Genomic DNA, 18,648 nt, shown 5'->3' on the forward strand with positions numbered 1-18,648 from the left:
GGTACACACTCAAAGAGGAACGCCCACCGAGACCGACACATACACATACACAGACGCACACAAACAATGCTGTGAAAACAGCAGTTGTGAGCTGTAATGCTCGCGGCCAACGCTGATCGCGCCTTCACACCAGCACTGGAACAGATTATTTTCCTTTTGAAGCAGTCTTCAACGTTGCAGCAGTCTGCAGAAACTCAGAGTCAAAACGAAAGCTCGGCTCCGAAGCGAAAGACAATGAGTGCGTGCGCCCGCTTCCTGTTTATACCCGCGCTGCGGGGCGGGGGCGCGTGACGATTCTCACGCACGTCAACGTTCATTGGCTCGTTCTGTAGACACTCGAAGTTGATAGGGCTCCCTGAAGTGATCCCAATTACGTCGTCACGTCGACGTCACGTCGAACGTGAGCGACTGAAAGGGAACAGCACTCTGAGGGATCCAGACTGTAGTCATCAGGGGGTAAGGATGGCTGTGGTTGTGCAGTAGTGTGTGGACAGGTGTTTGTGTCCTCCATGCTGCTGATATGAAAGAACAATCCCCGCTGGGACTTTTCCAAACGCACTGTCCACCAATGCTTCATTCCCATGGTGTAATTCCCTGTAATTCCCATCGTGGTTATAAGTGGAGCACTTTCCCTTGGCATGCCTTGGTAAATGATATTCACGTCATGTCTGGAAGTTCACAGCTCAGGTTACAGGCCCCTTTGTACAAGTTACTTCTGAAATAACACATAAATAAACAGTCCTGCAGGTATTCATGCATTGTTATTATTGTTTTCTGTGTCAAATTACTGAAGTGTAATGTTGAACCCATGAAGAGGAAACGACTGTGAAGCTTTGAGGTGTTGATGGACTCGATCTTCTCCATCTGTGTTTGGATCATCGCTCTGAATCACATCCGGATGTAGTCTTTTACAACAAAGTGACTTTCTCAGATTTTGCTTGAAACTTTGCTTTTTTAAATGAAACTTACACACATTCAAGTGTTGATAAAAACAGAATGCATGAAGCTAGAATAAAATGTTTTTAAAATGGAAACAGTTAAAGGTATATTTCAAGTATTAAAAATGTATACCTAAATAGAAACATTGAAGTATACTTAAAGTGCAAAAATAATATATAAATAGTAAACTATAAGTATGATATTAAGTTCACTTAAAGAAAACTCAGTATTAAACTACTGAACTATAGTTTACTGAGAGTATACTTCAAAGTGTACTTTCATAAACTAAACAATGTGCTACAAGTATTTGACTAGTAAACTATCAGTATATTAATTATTTAACTTGTAGTATAGTGGCAGTACAACTGGAAAACTTAGCTTTAAACTAGTTGTGTACTCAAGGTTTACTACTTACACTTAATGCATACTTAAAAGTTACATTTTTTACACTAAAAGTGGGCCAATTTAGTCCCACGTCATTGAAACAGTACACTTACAAGTATACTTCTAGTATATTGATATTAGTATACATACTACATAAAGTATACTTAAAATGTACTCAAACTTAATGAAATTAAAATACTTAATACTTAATAAAATTAACTTATAGTATACTTATTTTTCATAGAGGATTTACTAACCCACAGTGACAATTTTGTTTAAAAAAGTTATAAAAAGTTAAATGTTACATTTAACATTTATATTAAAGTTAGTAAACGTTGATTGATTACTTTAAATGCTGACCAGGATCTACAGTGTATGAGCTGTATGATATGAGAGATATTTTTCTCTCCAAATCTCAAGGATTTGGCAACCTTGATGACAAGATGAAAGTGAAAGCAGATTGTGTTTTACATGCGCCATTTTACACCTGAGCGTAACGTCCTTTACATCAGCAAAACTGAGCAAGAATTTGTCTAATAGAATTCCTTTTTCCGTTGCTTATGAAGGAATTTACATGAATTGATGGGAAATCATGAACATTTTGAGAATATGAGTCTAGAAGACTAACATTTCAATCGAAGGTAAGTCTTCAGATGAGTTTCTGAAAGTGACTTCCTCATTACCTTAAATAACCATAACTAGGCCTACTTAAATTAACCTCAAATATGAAGCATTTAAAGTAATATGTATTGATTGATCTTATTATATCTTAATTGTCTTTTGGACATATAAGCCAAATTTTGGTAGAGATTGGGGAACATTGCTTCATTTAAAAGCCACAACGTTCTAGAAACCGCAGCTGGAATCAAATTAATTTAATCAAAACCATATAATTTTGTTTATTTTAACGTAAAGTACAAATTGTACAGAGTAACAGTAGGTGGGGTGGTTGTAATAGAAAAAGTAAATCAGTTTAAATTTTGTTTGAATTTATATTGTTAATAATTTTAATAGGTTTTATTGAACTTTTAAATAAAATGCAAACAAATAGGAAACATTCAATTTTAAGAAAGTAAACAAGTTGAGAGAAATGAACAAATATTTGTGCATGTTTAGTCACTTTCACAGTCTGCTCAGCCATGATATTTCTGTTCTTCAAACAGAGGAAAACATTGTTAATGTTATACAGTTAAAAAGCAGTATTAGCTAATCAAAATCCATAAATATGTGCCCAAATTATTTGGGTAAAGCTGTGACAAATTAATTAAATTTGGGCGGCAATGATCAGAGAGATTAAATTCTGCTATAATCCTGTGAAATTATTGTGGGACTGGTTATACATCAAATGAAACTAGAGAAATTCTTAAATTTTTACACAAGGTTGTGAGTTTTTTTTTATGCTAATATATTTTTTTTAAACATAACTCTATTTTCACAGTGTTGCAGAAATGTTATTACATTGTTTAACATTGCCTCATCCGACTGGTTTGTTACACATTTTTGGAGTATTCATCTTCATTTAAGTAATAAGATTTACAAATAAAATAATTAAAGGCACACTATGCAGGTGTCACGATTCCTGACTTTTGTTTTCCTTGTCTTGTGTGGACTTTTGTTTGTTCCTGTTCTGTGCCATGTTTTGTAATCCTTTGTAGTTTTTCTTGTTTATTAGTCTCTCCAGGTGTTTCTAATTAGCCCCGCCCCCTTGTTATCTTGTTTAGCTTGTTTGCCCGTGTATTTAAACCCCTGTGCTTCAGTTGTTGTTTGTTGGTCGTTGTTTTGATGTTGCCTGGTAGCTGTTCCGTGTTTCTGTCCTGAGTCCATTGGATTACCTGTTTGTTTTATTAAAGTGCTTGCATTTGGATTCTCTCTCCGCTTCTTCCTTGCTGCATCGTAATAGAACGACCGACCAACGATGAATCCAGCAGCACAGATCATGCCTCTCCGTCAGGGAGACAGGCCCATTGGGGAGTATATCACAGACTTCAGTGAACTGGCACCTTTATCACCTTTTGATGAGGTGTGCCTGATGATATTTTTCCGGGGAGGGCTATCCGAGCCGCTCTGCTCCCTTATGCCACTCCATCACCCTAGCTGGAGTCTTGAAGAATATATTGTCCAGGCTCTTTTGCTGGCCGGTTCACCTCTTTCTGTGGGTTTAGCAGAGGAGGAGCCCCACAAGCCCACATTATCTCTTCAGTCTGATGTTCATGTCACGTCTGCCGATCCAGAGACTGTTCACGTCACGTCTGTCGATCCAGAGACTGTTTACGTCACGTCTGCCGATCCAGAGACTGTTCATGTCACGTCTGCCCAGTCAGAGACTGTTCATGTCACGTCTGCCCAGTCAGAGACTGTTCACGTCACGTCTGCCCAGTCAGAGACTGTTCACGTCACGTCTGCCCAGCGAGAGACTGTTCACGTCACGTCTGCCCAGCGAGAGACTGTTCACGCTCCGTTTGCCCAGTCAGAAACTGTGCACGTCCCATCTGCCCAGTCTGAGACAGATCAGGAAATGCCTATTTGTGTGACCGCCAAGGCACTTATGGACTATCTGGAGCGTCTGGCTCGGATCCTGGACATGCCCGTGTCTCCTGTCCCAGAGCCGGAGCCAGTGTCTGCCGTTCCAGAGCCGGAGGCAGAGCCAGTGCCTGTTCCAGAGCCGGAGGCAGAGCCGTGGCCTGTTCCAGAGCCGGAGGCAGAGCCGTGGCCTGTTCCAGAGCCGGAGGCAGAGCCGTGGCCTGTTCCAGAGCCGGAGGCAGAGCCGTGGCCTGTTCCAGAGCCGGAGGCAGAGCCGTGGCCTGTTCCAGAGCCGGAGGCAGAGCCGGTGCCTGTTCCAGAGCCGGAGGCAGAGCCGGTGCCTGTTCCAGAGCCGGAGGCAGAGCCGGTGCCTGTTCCAGAGCCGGAGGCAGAGCCGGTGCCTGTTCCAGAGCCGGAGGCAGAGCCGGTGCCTGTTCCAGAGCCGGAGGCAGAGCCGGTGCCTGTTCCAGAGCCGGAGGCAGAGCCGATGCCTGTTCCAGAGCCGGAGGCAGAGCCGATGCCTGTTCCAGAGCCGGAGGCAGAGCCGATGCCTGTTCCAGAGCCGGAGGCAGAGCCGATGCCTGTTCCAGAGCCGGAGGCAGAGCCGATGCCTGTTCCAGAGCCGGAGGCAGAGCCGATGCCTGTTCCAGAGCCGGAGGCAGAGCCGATGCCTGTTCCAGAGCCTGAGGCAGAGCCGATGCCTGTTCCAGAGCTTGAGGCAGAGCCGATGCCTGTTCCAGAGCCAGAGTCAGTGTTTGTTTCTGTGTTTGTTTCTGTTCTTGTGACTGTTACAGTTCTTGTGTCTGCTGTACCTGAGCCGGTGTCACCGCCCTGGCCGCCCGAAGGGTCTTCACCGCCCTGGCCGCCCGAAGGGTCTTCACCGCCCTGGCCGCCCGAAGGGTTTTCACCGCCCTGGCCGCCCGAAGGGTCTTCACCGCCCTGGCCGCCCGAAGGGTCGTCTGCTTCGCCCTGGCCGCCCATCCTGCCACAGTCTCCAGGTTCACTTCCTCTCCATGGACCTGTACCTCCATCCCTCCCCCAAGACCACCTCTGCTTCACCACCCTCCTGAACTCGTGTTTTTTTTTGTTTGGTTGTTGTTGTTGTTGCTGTTTTTTTTTTTTTGAGCGTCTGGAATCCGCTCCTTAAGTGGGGGGCTATGTCACGATTGCTGTCTAATTTTTTTCTTGTCTTGTGTGGACTTTTGTTTGTTCCTGTTCTGTGCCATGTTTTGTAATCCTTTGTAGTTTTTCTTGTTTATTAGTCTCTCCAGGTGTTTCTAATTAGCCCCGCCCCCTTGTTATTTCGTTTAGCTTGTTTGCATGTGTATTTAAACCCCTGTGCTTCAGTTGTTGTTTGTCGGTCATTGTTTTGATGTTGCTGGTAGCTGTTCCGTGTTCCTGTCCTGAGTCCATTGGATTACCTGTTTGTTTTATTAAAGTGCTTGCATTTGGATTCTCTCTCCGCTTCTTCCTTGCTGCATCGTAACAGAAGGATTTCCGTTTTTGTCAAACACCACTAAATACCACTCACGCAGAGCGTCTCTACACTCACGGCCTCTGCACTTCATAATAATAAAGTAGCCTACCGCGTTTGATGGCTTATAACGTTTTTACATGATTGCAGCTAAATTACAAGTAAATGGCCAATAGCCTAGGCCTACTATATAATTTCATTTGTGTTTTTTTTAGTGTAATGTAAACATTACAAAATGCCAGATGACATCAGTAAAGTTACATGTACGTTGCATTATTTCGTAACAATTTCGTAACAATGATGTCGTTAGACATGATTATTGCAATCTATCATAATAGTTTGCAAATTGTGCTCATTTACGCTATTTACAACGTGTAGGTTTATTTATGTCCTGATAATTATGTGAGATATTGACAACTGTTCTCATGATAATCGCAGGAATCAACTTTAACAGTGAAAGCCTGAGCGAGTGGGACTCTTGTCCGGTTCCTTACGCTGTCAGATTCTCCTTTCCTTTTCCTAGACTCTTCCGACCGCGTTTTCTTCGTTTTTTTCTCCATTCTGAAAACGCAGGTCGGATGTTTACGAGACATTTGCGAGACGGCCACCATTCAATCGGATAAAAGTCATATAACCATTCCAATAACTCTGAAGCTGTTAAGTTAAGCTAAAAAAAACTGCATAGTTCCCCTTTAAATGGCAAAATTAGTAAGGAAAAAAAGATTGCAAATATGAGACTTTAGTGTTATTGTTAATTTACAAAATCAAGATACAAAGTTGGAGTTTGGTATAATTATTTTTGTGAACTTATACATAAACTGTTTATTAAAATCTGGTTACATTATTTAAAAAATTTTGGTGTTGTTTTTAAATGTTTATAAAATGTCATACTGAGATGTACAGTAACCTAAATTCAACCAAAACTCAATGATTTTAACAATACTGGGCAGATTGACCAAATACAGGTTCCTATAAAGTGCTTTGACAGGTCAGCCATCTCATAAACCAGATTATTGTGTCCCCATAAACACATTCAAGAAAATTACAAAAGATATGAACTGCTTTCGTATGTCAGTGTGTCTGAATCAGTGTGTTTTGCTCATTAGATTAGACATGAAGACTGAATGAATCATGGAGGACACACAAACACTGAATGGAGATCTCTCTCCAGAATGCAGGTACATCAGAGTCTTCACATGATCTTAATGCATCTATATAAATTAGCTTTCTCTGATCAGTTTTAAATTGTCATGTTAAACAGCTGTTGTTTTGTTGCTAAACTGTACGATGTTCCATGAGTGTTTTGAAAGGTGTCTTAAAATAAAGTGTATTATTATTATAATGTTAAAGAAAATGCATTATATGTAACAATGTTTAACATATAATGTTACAATTGTTACAGATAACAATGTTTTCTGGGAATTTGCAATGGTTGTTAATGTGTTCTTAGTCATCATATTCTGATGCAGAGAATGGAAAGATGTGAGCGATATTATCCTTGTGGAATGTCATTAATCTTCAAGATAAGATTCTCTATCTGAGTTTTATCTACATGTCGTCACACTTATTCAGTTATCTCGTCTTAGTCTAATTTTTAGACTGATAGTTTTAGTTTGTTCTGCATTGCTTCCTGTTATATAGTTCATGTTCTCCTGCTATTATTATTTATCATGGATATTCATTTGATCATTACACCTGTTAGTCTTTTAGCTCATTATCTGTGTGGATTTAAGTTCCTCTGAGTTCTCAGTTCTCGATCGGTTATTGTTTGCGCTTGTTCTGAGACACACTGTCTCGTGGACTTGGATTATCTGAGTTTATTTTCTTATTAAATTCATTTTGGAATGAGTTGACTCATCTTCATCTTTTGGGCCTTTAAAATTGTGACACATGTAATATCAGTTATATTAATTATTTTCTTTATTCTATTAAAGTCGATACCATGAGAAAATAAACCCATCAGAGTCCAGCTGTGTGTCCATGAAGAGTGACCAGTCTATGGGAAAACCACCAGCATTTAAGGGAGAACACACACCAACTGATCTGAGGTACAACATGATGGATGGATCGATGGATGGATAACATTATCATTGTGCAATGTAAAAATGTCAAGTTAAATACATGAATTCTTCTTGTCACTATTTCTTTTAAAGTCAATTACACAGTCAGAGATCAAACTCACTGGAGTCCAGCTGTGTGTCCATGAAGAGTGATCGGTCTATGGGAAAACCACCAGTATTTAAGGGAAAACACACATCAGCTGATCTGAGGTACAACCTTTTGTCTAGACGGACAGACAGATAAATACCCTTGTGTAATGTTAACATTTCTGAAGCTTCTCATGGGAAGACCAGATTCTCTGTGACGTTTATCTCTTCAAGAGAGTCCGCACACTCCAGCAAAGACAAAAGACGTAAAAAAGCGAGATAAAATCAAACGCTTTTACTGATAAAAGTGGCAAACGTTCCGGTCACATGTGTCCTTTCTCAATGCCAAACTTACAATGCTAAGTGGAGGAGCCATTTTAATTTATGAAGTCACATGGTTACATAGATGTGTCAATTTTGGCTACATGTAAAATCAACTGTATAGATTACTGTCCATATTCTAATATCTCTATTATATTGTCTCTCTTCTATTAAAGTCAATTCCATGTGAAGAGATCAATCTCACCGGAGTCCAGCTGTGTGTCCATGAAGAGTGATCGGTCTATGGACACATTAGTGACATTAAAGGGAAAACACACATCAACTGATCTGAGGTACAATATTTAGGTTTAGACAGACAGATAATAATCATGAAAAAAAAAAACCTGTTTAAACATTTCCTTTATTTAAAAAGTCTTTTGATCCTGCACCAGTTGGAGGGAATTTGGATTTGTCGTTTCTTCCTCTTTTTTTAGACAGTTATAAATGCCATTTCATTTCATCCCTCAAACCTTTAGTATTTCTTAACATCCATGCTTTGGACCACTTATACCAACTCACTGTAGTAACACTAGCCAAATGAATAAATTACTTTTAATAGAATAGTGTTTATTTATTTTACTATCACTTTCACATCTTTAATCATGTTGTAATTATTATTTTAATCTTTCAGTCATGACTCTCAACTGGTCCAAAGCAGATTCAAATCAAATCTGCTGAAGAAGTTTCAGTGTCTGTATGAAGGAACAGCAAAGCAGGGAAACCCAACACTCCTGAATGAGATCTACACAGAGCTCTACATCACAGAGAGTGGAAGTGGAGAGATCAATAATGAACATGAGGTGAGACAGATTGAGACACAATCCAGGAGAGCAGAAACAGAGGACACACCGATCAAATGCAATTACATCTTTAGACCTTTACCTGGACAAGACAAACCCATCAGAACTGTGCTGACAAAGGGAGTCGCTGGCATCGGAAAAACAGTCTCTGTGCAGAAGTTCATTGTGGACTGGGCTGAAGGGAAAGAGAATCAGGACGTCCAGCTCATATTTCCACTCGCTTTCAGAGAGCTCAACTTGATGAAGGACAAAACACTCAGTCTTTCAGATCTTCTTCATCGCTTTTTCCCTGAAGTGAAAGGAAAGGAAATATCCAGTAATGGATATAAAGTGTTGTTCATCTTTGATGGTCTGGATGAGTGTCGTCTGTCTCTGAACTTTAAGAGAAAAGTGAAACTGTTTAATATATCTGAATCAGCCTCAGTGGACGAGCTGCTGATGAACCTCATTGTGGGGAATCTGCTTCCCTCTGCTCTCATCTGGATCACCTCCAGACCAGCAGCAGCGGATCTCGTCCCCTCTGAGTGTGTCCATCGAGTGACAGAGGTACGAGGCTTCAGTGACCCACAGAAGGAGGAATACTTCAGGAAGAGGATCAGTGATCAGAGTCTGGCCAATACAATCATCTCACACCTGAAGTCCTCAAGGAGCCTCCACATCATGTGCCACATCCCAGTGTTCTGCTGGATCTCAGCCACTGTTCTAGAGAAGATGTTGAGTGAAGCAGAGAGAGGAGAGATTCCCAAGACTCTCACTCAGATGTACACACACTTCCTGCTCATTCAGACCAACATCAGACATGAGAAGGACTATGAGAAGAGAGTGAAAGATGAAGACATGATTCTCAAACTGGGGAATCTGGCTTTCCAGCAGCTTGTGAAAGGCAACCTGATCTTCTATGAGGAAGACCTGAGCGAGTGTGGCATTGATGTGACAGTAGCATCATTGTACTCAGGATTGTGCACTCAGATCTTCAGAGAGGAGTTGGGCTTGTATCAGGGGAAAGTCTTCTGCTTTGTTCATCTGAGCATCCAGGAACATCTAGCAGCTCTATTTGCACACATTTATTTTACAAACAAGAACATATATGTATTTGAACAAACCAAACCAAGTCTGTTGTCTAAGGTTTTAAACCAGAAGAAATATCATTCATTATCAGGTCTGCATCAGAGAGCTGTGGACGAGGCTTTACAGAGTAAGAATGGACATCTGGACCTTTTCCTGCGTTTCCTTCTGGGTCTCTCATTGGAGTCCAATCAGACTCTCTTACGAGAACTACTGACACAGACTGGAAGCTGCTCCTACAACAAAGAGGAAACAGTTCAGTACATCAAACAGAAGATCAGGAAGACTCGCTCTCCAGAGAGATCCATCAATCTGTTCCACTCTCTGAACGAACTGGGTGACGATTCACTGATGCAGGAGATCCAACATTATCTGACATCTGGAGAAATGGAAGGAACCAAACTCTCCTCTTCACAGTGGTCAGCTCTGGTTTATGTGTTGCTCACATCAGAGCAGAAGATGGATGTTTTTGATCTAAGAAAGTTTATTGGATCACAAAACACAGCAGATGAAGCTCTTCAGAAGATGCTGCCTGTGATTAAAGAATCCAGATCAGTTCAGTAAGTCACACTGACAACAATCATTACACTGATAAAACATGATCACATTTATGGTTTCAGCAGGAGCTTTCTGACCAAAGCAGCTGAAGAGGTGCGTGCGTGCGTGCGTGAGTGCGTGCGTGTGTGAGAGAGAGAGAGCTAGATGATTGTAGAGGTCAGTGTGTGAGACATGATGAAGGAATGTTTTACTGCCTCTATAAATCACATTTGTAGTTTACAGTTTTTATTCTATGTTTGCAGCTGGTATCAGTTCACCATGTATCTTTAATCTCTACAGGTTGTGGAATTGTGGTGTTACAGATGAAGGTTGTGCTGCTCTGGCTTCAGCTCTGAGATCAAACCCCTCACACCTGAGAGAACTGAATCTGACATGGAATAAACTAGGAAACCGAGGAGTGAAGCTGCTCTCTGATGGACTGAAGGATCCTCACTGTAAACTGGAGATACTGGGGTAAGATTGTATAAATGTGTCAACATCCTCCAGTTTCTTTATATGGTCAATAATGAACAAAATAAACAAAATCAAGTAAATAAATTTACAGATAAATAATTTTGTTGTTTAATCTTCATTAGATTGTTTCCAAAGTTTTAAGATTTTTGTATTACTAATATTTATATGTAATGGATAAAGCCGTGGCCAGCTGTGCATTCAGGGCGATAAAAGACCCTTCTGTTTCAGTCCTGATCACCCTGTCAGGTTTATTCTGTGATGAGAACCGCTTGAATATATATTATCCTGCTTGTTATATATCTACGTGCCACATAAGTACATCATTAGACACTAAATATTGATTTGAGTTTAAATATTATATTATCAGAACGAAAAAGCTCAAACAAAACGACCATTTAAGGGATGACATACAGTCGTGACACTTATTACACGGCTTTTATTCAGCGTCCAGGTCCAGACACACACACACACACACACACACACACACACACACACAGAGAGAGAGAGAGAGAGGAGATCGCGCTGCTCACACAGAAACATTCAGGAGCACAGAAACTTATCAACGCTCCCGCAACTTTAAGTAATAAAATAGCTTTGCAACTGAATCGCTAAATTATATTTCTCAGCAACGAAGGGGTTACATCGCTATACTGTAATTAAACTTACAGCTTCGTTGTTAATAGAGAGAAGCTGAACAGACACAGGTACACATCTCTCTCTCTCTCTCTCTCTCTCTCTCTCTCTCTCTCTCTCTCTCTCTCTCTCTCTCTCTCTCTCTCTCTCTCTCTCTCTCTCTCTCTCTCTCTAATAGACCGACTAGATAGACTGTCACGAAAGCTCTGAGAGTAGGTGAGATCCAAGCACAGCTTTATTGGAAAAATCCAGAATCGTAGTCATGCCAAGCAAAGGGTCAAAAACACTTGCAAACAATCCACAAAAGAACAAAAACACAAGGGAGAGTGCTCAGGAATGCCGTGTGACAATTACAAAACCTCGTGAAGCTTTGAGGAGTTGATGGACTCGATCGACTCCATCTGTGTTTTAATCATCGTTCTGAATCCCATCTGACTCTAGTCTTTGACAAAAGCTTGATTTTCTCAAGTTTATGCTCAAAGCGTTGCTTTTTTATGAAATTTGCCCACATTCAAGTGTTGATAAAAAAGAATGCATGAAGCTAGAATAAAATATTCTGGGGAAAGGGTTATATCTATAGAGCAGTGATTAAACTACCTGTGCAATGTATGGTATAATCTCAGTATTTACATTATTTTTCTATTTGAATTAAAAAAAAAAAAATCTGTATTTAATTTATTTTTTATTTCACATCCTGACCAATATTCTCCAACAAACAATGTTCATATTGAAGGCTATGAAAACAAACATAGTGAATGTAACCGTGCAGTCTATCTATTTATGTGCAAAAAAGGGGTCAAATCACATTACATTCTAACATTGTAACATTACAATCTAAAAACAAAATAATGCTTTTTAGAGAAGTTGAATTCACTAAACTAATAATGAAAAGAAATAAAAACAAAACTGCTATCATAAAAATACACTTGTATGTTTGAAATTCTACATATAGTACATTTATGTTCACCAACAACAACAAATATTTTAGCATATTTTACATTTTAATGTATATTTTAGTCAGAATTATTGCGCTGCTATTCTATAGAGATTGCTAATGTGACGTCATCGTGACGTATTACCAGTGGTGAACGCAAAGCATTTTGGGAATCCGCGGCACAAACAGAATGCGCCAGACTTGATTGCATGGAGGGAAGAACGCAGTGTTCAAGATGCCGTCTACCTGCTGTGTTATAAACTGCAATAGTCCTTCTTGCACAGTTTTGAAAACGAACGTTAAGGGTTGTTTTAAGGACATGTTTGTGTATGCTCGTAGATAGCCACTCTGAAGCGGTCAGAGGCGATTCTAAAAGATTCAAAAAGTCGAGACAGGACCATCGTCAACATTCTACCCACCACTCTAACTTAGTTCATCCAAAACAAACTAGAAAATAGACTCAAAGTGCTAAATACCTGAATTATCCTTTAGGAACGGATCAATATATTTGTTTACGTTAATAAGGTTATGACTTTATCTTGTGTTTGTGTTATAATAAGTTATCTAGTTTACTGTATTGTCACTTTCCACTTTTCACGTGCCCAGCAACAGTTAGACCAATCAGCAATCCCCCTTTGTTTCTCCACCAATCAGATAGTCTCCACTAGCGTAATCCCTAACTATTGTCATTATGCACGTAACTTTTATCGGAGACACTCGCTCCATCTCCGATCCTGTATCTAGAGGGAAATATCTCTATTCTTCAGTTCTGCTTCATGCGTCCATGAGAATGTGAGTTTATGTAAATATTGTTGTCTGTTCCTTGCTTAGATTAATGTAGTATGTGTACTATTGCTTACATTTTACTTTGCCTATCGATGTATGCATTATTGGAGCTAAATAACCAAACCAAATTTAGACTACATGATAGTTTCACTTCTTTGATGGTGTTTAGAGCGATTTCACCGTGTTTTATTTTGGATGTGCGCATCGTAGGCTTTAACTTTGATCACGCAACACCGGCATGCGCTCTCTGCATGTTTTTCGGATGTGGCGCGATTTAACCCCTTCTCGGCCAAATGTTATAGTTTATTCTTTTTGGTGGTTTTCAGCCATCCAGGCGGTTTAATCATTTATGTATGTGCAGTGACACCTCCTTTATATGGTCCTTCGAGCCGGATCTTCAGTTTCCTCAGCTCTACAATGGATCACACTCGTCCGCGCCGTGATATCCGCCGGCCTCGCTACCTCGATGACTTCCTGGTGAATATCCCGCCACGTCGACTTTCTTCTCTCACACTCCATGGCCACTCCAACAAGGGAGCAGCTTTTCAACCTCCTGCTCCAGTCATCACTCCAGATCAAGTTGGACCTGCGCCTCAGAACCTCAGCTCCGAAGCAGTCATGTCAGCTTTGCAGGAAATGAAAGAGGAAAATAACCAGCTCAGGTGTGATATGCAAAGTCTCTTCAATTCTCTCTCTCTGAGATCAGCGCCTCAGCCTCAACACCTCAATCCAAGGCATTCTAGTCAGTTTGAGGACAGCTCCACTTCATATATGCCTTATCAACTTCCTGAGAGAACATCCACTCCTAATCGCAATATTCAAGCAGTAGTGGAAGTAGTTATATGATTCACCTTATGTCAAAATGATTTATGACCCTATGATTGACAGGTGGGCGGGGCTAACCTTTGACCTTCCGGAGGGTGTTCCGGAGGTCCTTTGATGTAGGGATTAACCTTTGACCTTCCGGAGGGGTTGTTCCGGAGGTCGCTTAATTTAGGGATTAACCTTTGACCTATCGATCGATCAAGTTGACAGTACATTCCGGAGGATGTTCCGGAGGTCCTTTAATGTAGGGATTAACCTTTGACCTATCGATCGATCAAGTTGACAGTTGTCTTTACCCTATTGACCTTTGTATGATATATGAAGTTGCCAGTTGTCTTTGCCAGTTGTCTTTGCCCCATTGATTTTGACCTATTGACCCCGGGGGAAATAACTTCTTGGTGTGGGAAATCCCCTCCGTGTCGGGGTGAGAAAATAATTTTTCTAATGTCGCATATAGATTAGAATAGATTAGAATTACAAAAGTAAAATCATCTTACCGTTTCACTATGGTGAAGAATTGGATTAAAGTTGACAGTCTCCGCACTGTGTGTGTGCGTCTGTCTGTGAGTGTGTGCGTGTCATCCGATATCCTGGCATTCCTGAGCACGCTATATAAATGGGGATAGTGAGAAAATATCTCCCAGTAACTAAAGTTGAAACACATTCTGTTCTTTTAAAATGGTTATAAAATGTACATTTAGTAATTTACAAATATTTTTCATACTAACTAAAGTAGATTTGAAAAACATTCATTCCTTTAAAATAAATATCTTACTGATCCAAGTATTTAAAAAATAAAATCATCTCACCGTTTCACTATGGTGAAAAAAGCCCCCATGTGCGTTTCTCTCACACCCCTTGCATTTTGACAGTCTTTGAGTTAAATGTGTGTCTGTGTGACACCTGATATCCTGGCATTCCTGAGCACGCTATATATATATGGGTATAGTGAGAAAAAAGAGATTGTTTCTAATAATTTCACATATTTTACACTAGAGTTGAAAAACATTGATCTTTAAAATGGTTATAAAATGTACATTTAGTAATTTACAAATATTTTTTCATACTAACTAAAGTTGAAGTACATTGATCTTTTAAAAGTGTATCAAATATCTTTTCAAAACAAAAATAAAATCATCTTACATTTTAGAGAGTTGAAGAAGTAAATCCCAACACATCATTGTCAATATAATGTATGAATGTATTTACAAAAATATCCTCGAGTGTTTTTCTCCCACACCGGTCATTTTGACACTCTGTGATTCAGAGTGGAGGAGGAATGTGTGTGTGTGTGTGTGTGTGTGTGTGTGTGTGTGTGTGTGTGTGTGTGTGTGTGTGTGTGTGTGTGTGTGTGTGTGTGTGTGTGCGTGTGCGTGTGCGTGTGTGTGTGTGTGTGCATGTGCGTGTGTGTGTGTGTGTGCGTGTGCGTGTGTGTGTGTGTGTGTGCGTGTGTGTGTGTGTGTGTCAGGCCAGCAGCAGTATGAGACGTTGAGGATGTTTTGTTAGTATTAATCTTAAAAGTTAATCTTAAAAGTTTAAAAATAAAAGATAATTTAAATTCAATTCAATTAATTATTTAAAGTCTTAATAAAAACGTTTTAATACAGTCGAATCTTCTATTTATCTTTTAGAAGATTACTGTAATGATTTTGTTTAACGGAGACCTAAAGTATAATGTTTATTAATTTAGTCATAGCCATAATGATTTTTGTACTGTAACAGCATATTCTATCCCGTACACCTAAACACGACCATCACAGAAAAAGGCATCTTTACATTGTTTTTTACATACTGTTTTACTCTCACACACACACACACAGTAACCCGGTTCCATAAAATTAACTAATCTCTATTTTTAAATTAAATGATTATAAATAACGTATATAACTCAATGAATAATAACAAGTATGTTACTAAAATGAATTCAAACTATTTAAACATAGTTTTAGCTAAATGAATTTATATATATATATAATATATATATATATATATATATATATATATATATATATATATATATATATATATATATATATATAATATAAAAATACCTTACATTTCCACAGTGCTGAAGATGTAGTTCTTTATGCAATGATAAAAACAGTCCAAAGTCATAAACAAAATTGTATTCCTTTTTTATTCCTTCAGTGATAAACTACAGGGTGAAATGAATGCATGACCCCCTCACAGAGACGAGAGGAGTTACAGGACAGATGAGACAGATGTGTTAAAATTAAAAGACTGTTTAAATCAAAGCTTTAACGTTTTTTTAAAGTCGTATCTTCTATTTATCTTCTTAGAAGACTTCTGTATGATATAAATGATTTTACATAAATTTAACCTAAGGTATTATTTTTACTAAAGCGTCTGTTCAAAAAATAAAGCAAAAACTGTACTTTGGTATCTTAGATATTATACAAATTATTTCAAACAGTATTTTTGTCCATGCCGCATGAAATATGTTGTCAAAGTTTGTCACAATGTTTTTTTGTTTTTGTAGTTGTTGTTTTTGTTTTTAAGAAATCCCAGGACTCTACATTGCTCTTATTTAGATTACGTTGTATCATTTAGAAAACCACCGTACATTTTCAGAGACGCGATGTACCTTTTTTGGTCCATCACACAGCATATTTAATTTTACTCATCTTATTTCAAAGCATGATCTTACTTTTTCTACGGTAGCTATGATCTATTGCACGTATAAGGTGTATATCATTTTTTACTTTTCTTGTATCTCCCAAACTATCCTTAATCAGTGTGGAAACATACAGGCTGAACCCCTTTACTGAGAATATACTATCGGGTATCTATATAGCAGGAGGCATGCCCTTTGACCTCCTCCATTTTGGAGGCTTACAGCTTAGTCCTTAAGCGGCTACAGTAATTTATTGCCATGTGTAACCTGAAAAAACAAGAGGTGATAAAAAATGTTAACGATGACCTACGTGGACCTCATGGCTACGGCTGTGAGAGGACTCCATTCCCTACTGAAAGAACATTGTGGACACACAGCTCTGACGTTTTCCAAGAGTATTTTGCCCAGCCTCTTCTTTATATACAGCCAAGACAAATCATTTCTGGACCAAAAACTTTTGCACCCTCACTCCTCTTACCACCTCATCAAAAGACATGTCTAAAAGTGAGTATTGTCTTTATAATTCATTTATGCTACAGTGTTTTATTTAAAAAGATTGTTTACACATAAGGAAAAGACGGTATAATTCATTAGTGTTTTAAACATGCTATTGCTGTTATAGCATGCTTTGTTGCTCTTACACATTGTTATATGTTCTATATCAAATGTTTTTGACGTCATATACGTTTCAGAAATATATATATATATATATATCCCCCAGCCAATCACATTTTACTGTAGTTGCCCGCTGGGGGGTTTCCATAAAGGACATTAAAATAAATGTTTTAAATATTATTTAGATTATTTGAGTCAAACATGGTTATATGTGCATAGGCCTATTTAATTATTTAATCTGTATTTTATTCCTCTTCAGTTACTTACTTTTTAAATTTCGGTAGGCTACTTTTTAATTCTTCTTTTACTTTGTCTTTGATTTTAACTTTTAGCACTTTGCATGATAAAATTGTTTAAAATGTAAGCTGTAAATATGAATGGCACAATGTGATAACCAAAATATATAAAAGTTAAGTCAAAGCTATTTATATAGCCTAGCGTTTTTCACATTCCCATAATTTAGTTATACATTCTGACGCTGGGACACTGTCAAGCGTCTTCTTTCAGATGGTTCAATATTTATGATATTATGCTCCCCTGAATGGAAAAGAACTGTAAACTTCATCATTGTACTGTAATGAACTGCGTTACTGCCTATAGGATGATTGCATGATTTTTTTCCATTTAAAATAACATGGTCTTTCCTTTTCTCTCTCTCTCTAGAGACAGCAAACACTGCAGGACAACCGGACATCCAAGTAACATGTTAGTGTGGTTTATATTTATTTTTAATGAGAAACATTATAGAGTGCAACAGGCGTTTTCTGGAAGTAAAAACACTTCCGGTAACCAGCGACTGTGAAAAAGGGGGCAGGTACTCTATTGGCTGTATAATGAACAGATGAACTGACAGATATTTTATGTAAACAGGCAAAATCTCTTCATCTGACGGTGGCCATGTGTTTTCGCCTATCATAACTGGTTTAACTCATGGCTCCTCCTTTGAGATCAACATAACTTCTGAAGAATCAAGTGTACCGGCACATTGTAAGTGTAATAAAACAGTTTCGCCTATGTATTAAATTAATCTTAATTAAGCAGTCCGAGTTAACTATTTGGGACCAATTGGAAATTTACATTCTGATCTAACAGCGTCATGTACAAATTTGTCATGCTCCTGGATTATTTTACTATACTACATTAGCCTTTTATTTACTGATGATTTTATCAAAGCGACGAATTAACTCAATTCATGGTTGCAATAATAAAATAAATGAACAATTGACAGATGAACTGACAGATATTTTATGTAAACAGGCAAAATCTCTTCATCTGATGGCGGCCATGTGTTTTCGCCTATGATAACTGATTTAACTCATGGCTCCCCCTTTGAGATCAACATAACTTCTGACGAATCAAATGTACCGGCAAATTGTAAGTGTGATGCATGAAAAACTATTAAAACAGTTTCGCCTATGTAATGTATAAAATTTATCTTAATTAAGCAGTCCGAGTTAACTATTTGGGACAAATTTTAAGGAAAGTTACATTCTGATCTAACAGTATCATGTACAAATTTGAAATATTTTGGTACTATTGAATCAAGTTAAGTCATGATG

General features: G+C 38.8%; 1 protein-coding gene across 4 annotated transcripts in view; it reads left to right on the forward strand.

Moving 5' to 3' along the window:
* Positions 1-1,760: 1,760 nt before the first annotated feature.
* The window catches only part of LOC143733204 (protein NLRC3-like), a 261,767-nt gene continuing 244,879 nt past the window's right edge, over positions 1,761-18,648 (forward strand). The window contains exons 1-8 of one of the 4 annotated variants that reach the window (XM_077224870.1): positions 1,791-1,964; positions 6,424-6,495; positions 7,252-7,365; positions 7,471-7,587; positions 7,962-8,078; positions 8,417-10,210; positions 10,488-10,661; positions 13,376-14,988. In XM_077224870.1, coding sequence (XP_077080985.1) covers positions 6,449-6,495; positions 7,252-7,365; positions 7,471-7,587; positions 7,962-8,078; positions 8,417-10,210; positions 10,488-10,661; positions 13,376-13,457 — 2,445 coding nt within the window. In that variant the 5' untranslated portion in view covers positions 1,791-1,964; positions 6,424-6,448 and the 3' untranslated portion in view covers positions 13,458-14,988. Of the gene's footprint in view, positions 1,965-6,423; positions 6,496-7,251; positions 7,366-7,470; positions 7,588-7,961; positions 8,079-8,416; positions 10,211-10,487; positions 10,662-13,375; positions 14,989-18,648 lie in introns of those variants that run through there. The other 3 variants (XM_077224823.1, XM_077224813.1, XM_077224832.1) reach the window with 3 other exon arrangements.

This window comes from Siphateles boraxobius, unplaced genomic scaffold (genome assembly GCF_051911475.1).
Source record: "Siphateles boraxobius isolate OS27281-9 unplaced genomic scaffold, OSU_SipBor_1 125, whole genome shotgun sequence".
NCBI lineage: Eukaryota > Metazoa > Chordata > Actinopteri > Cypriniformes > Leuciscidae > Siphateles > Siphateles boraxobius.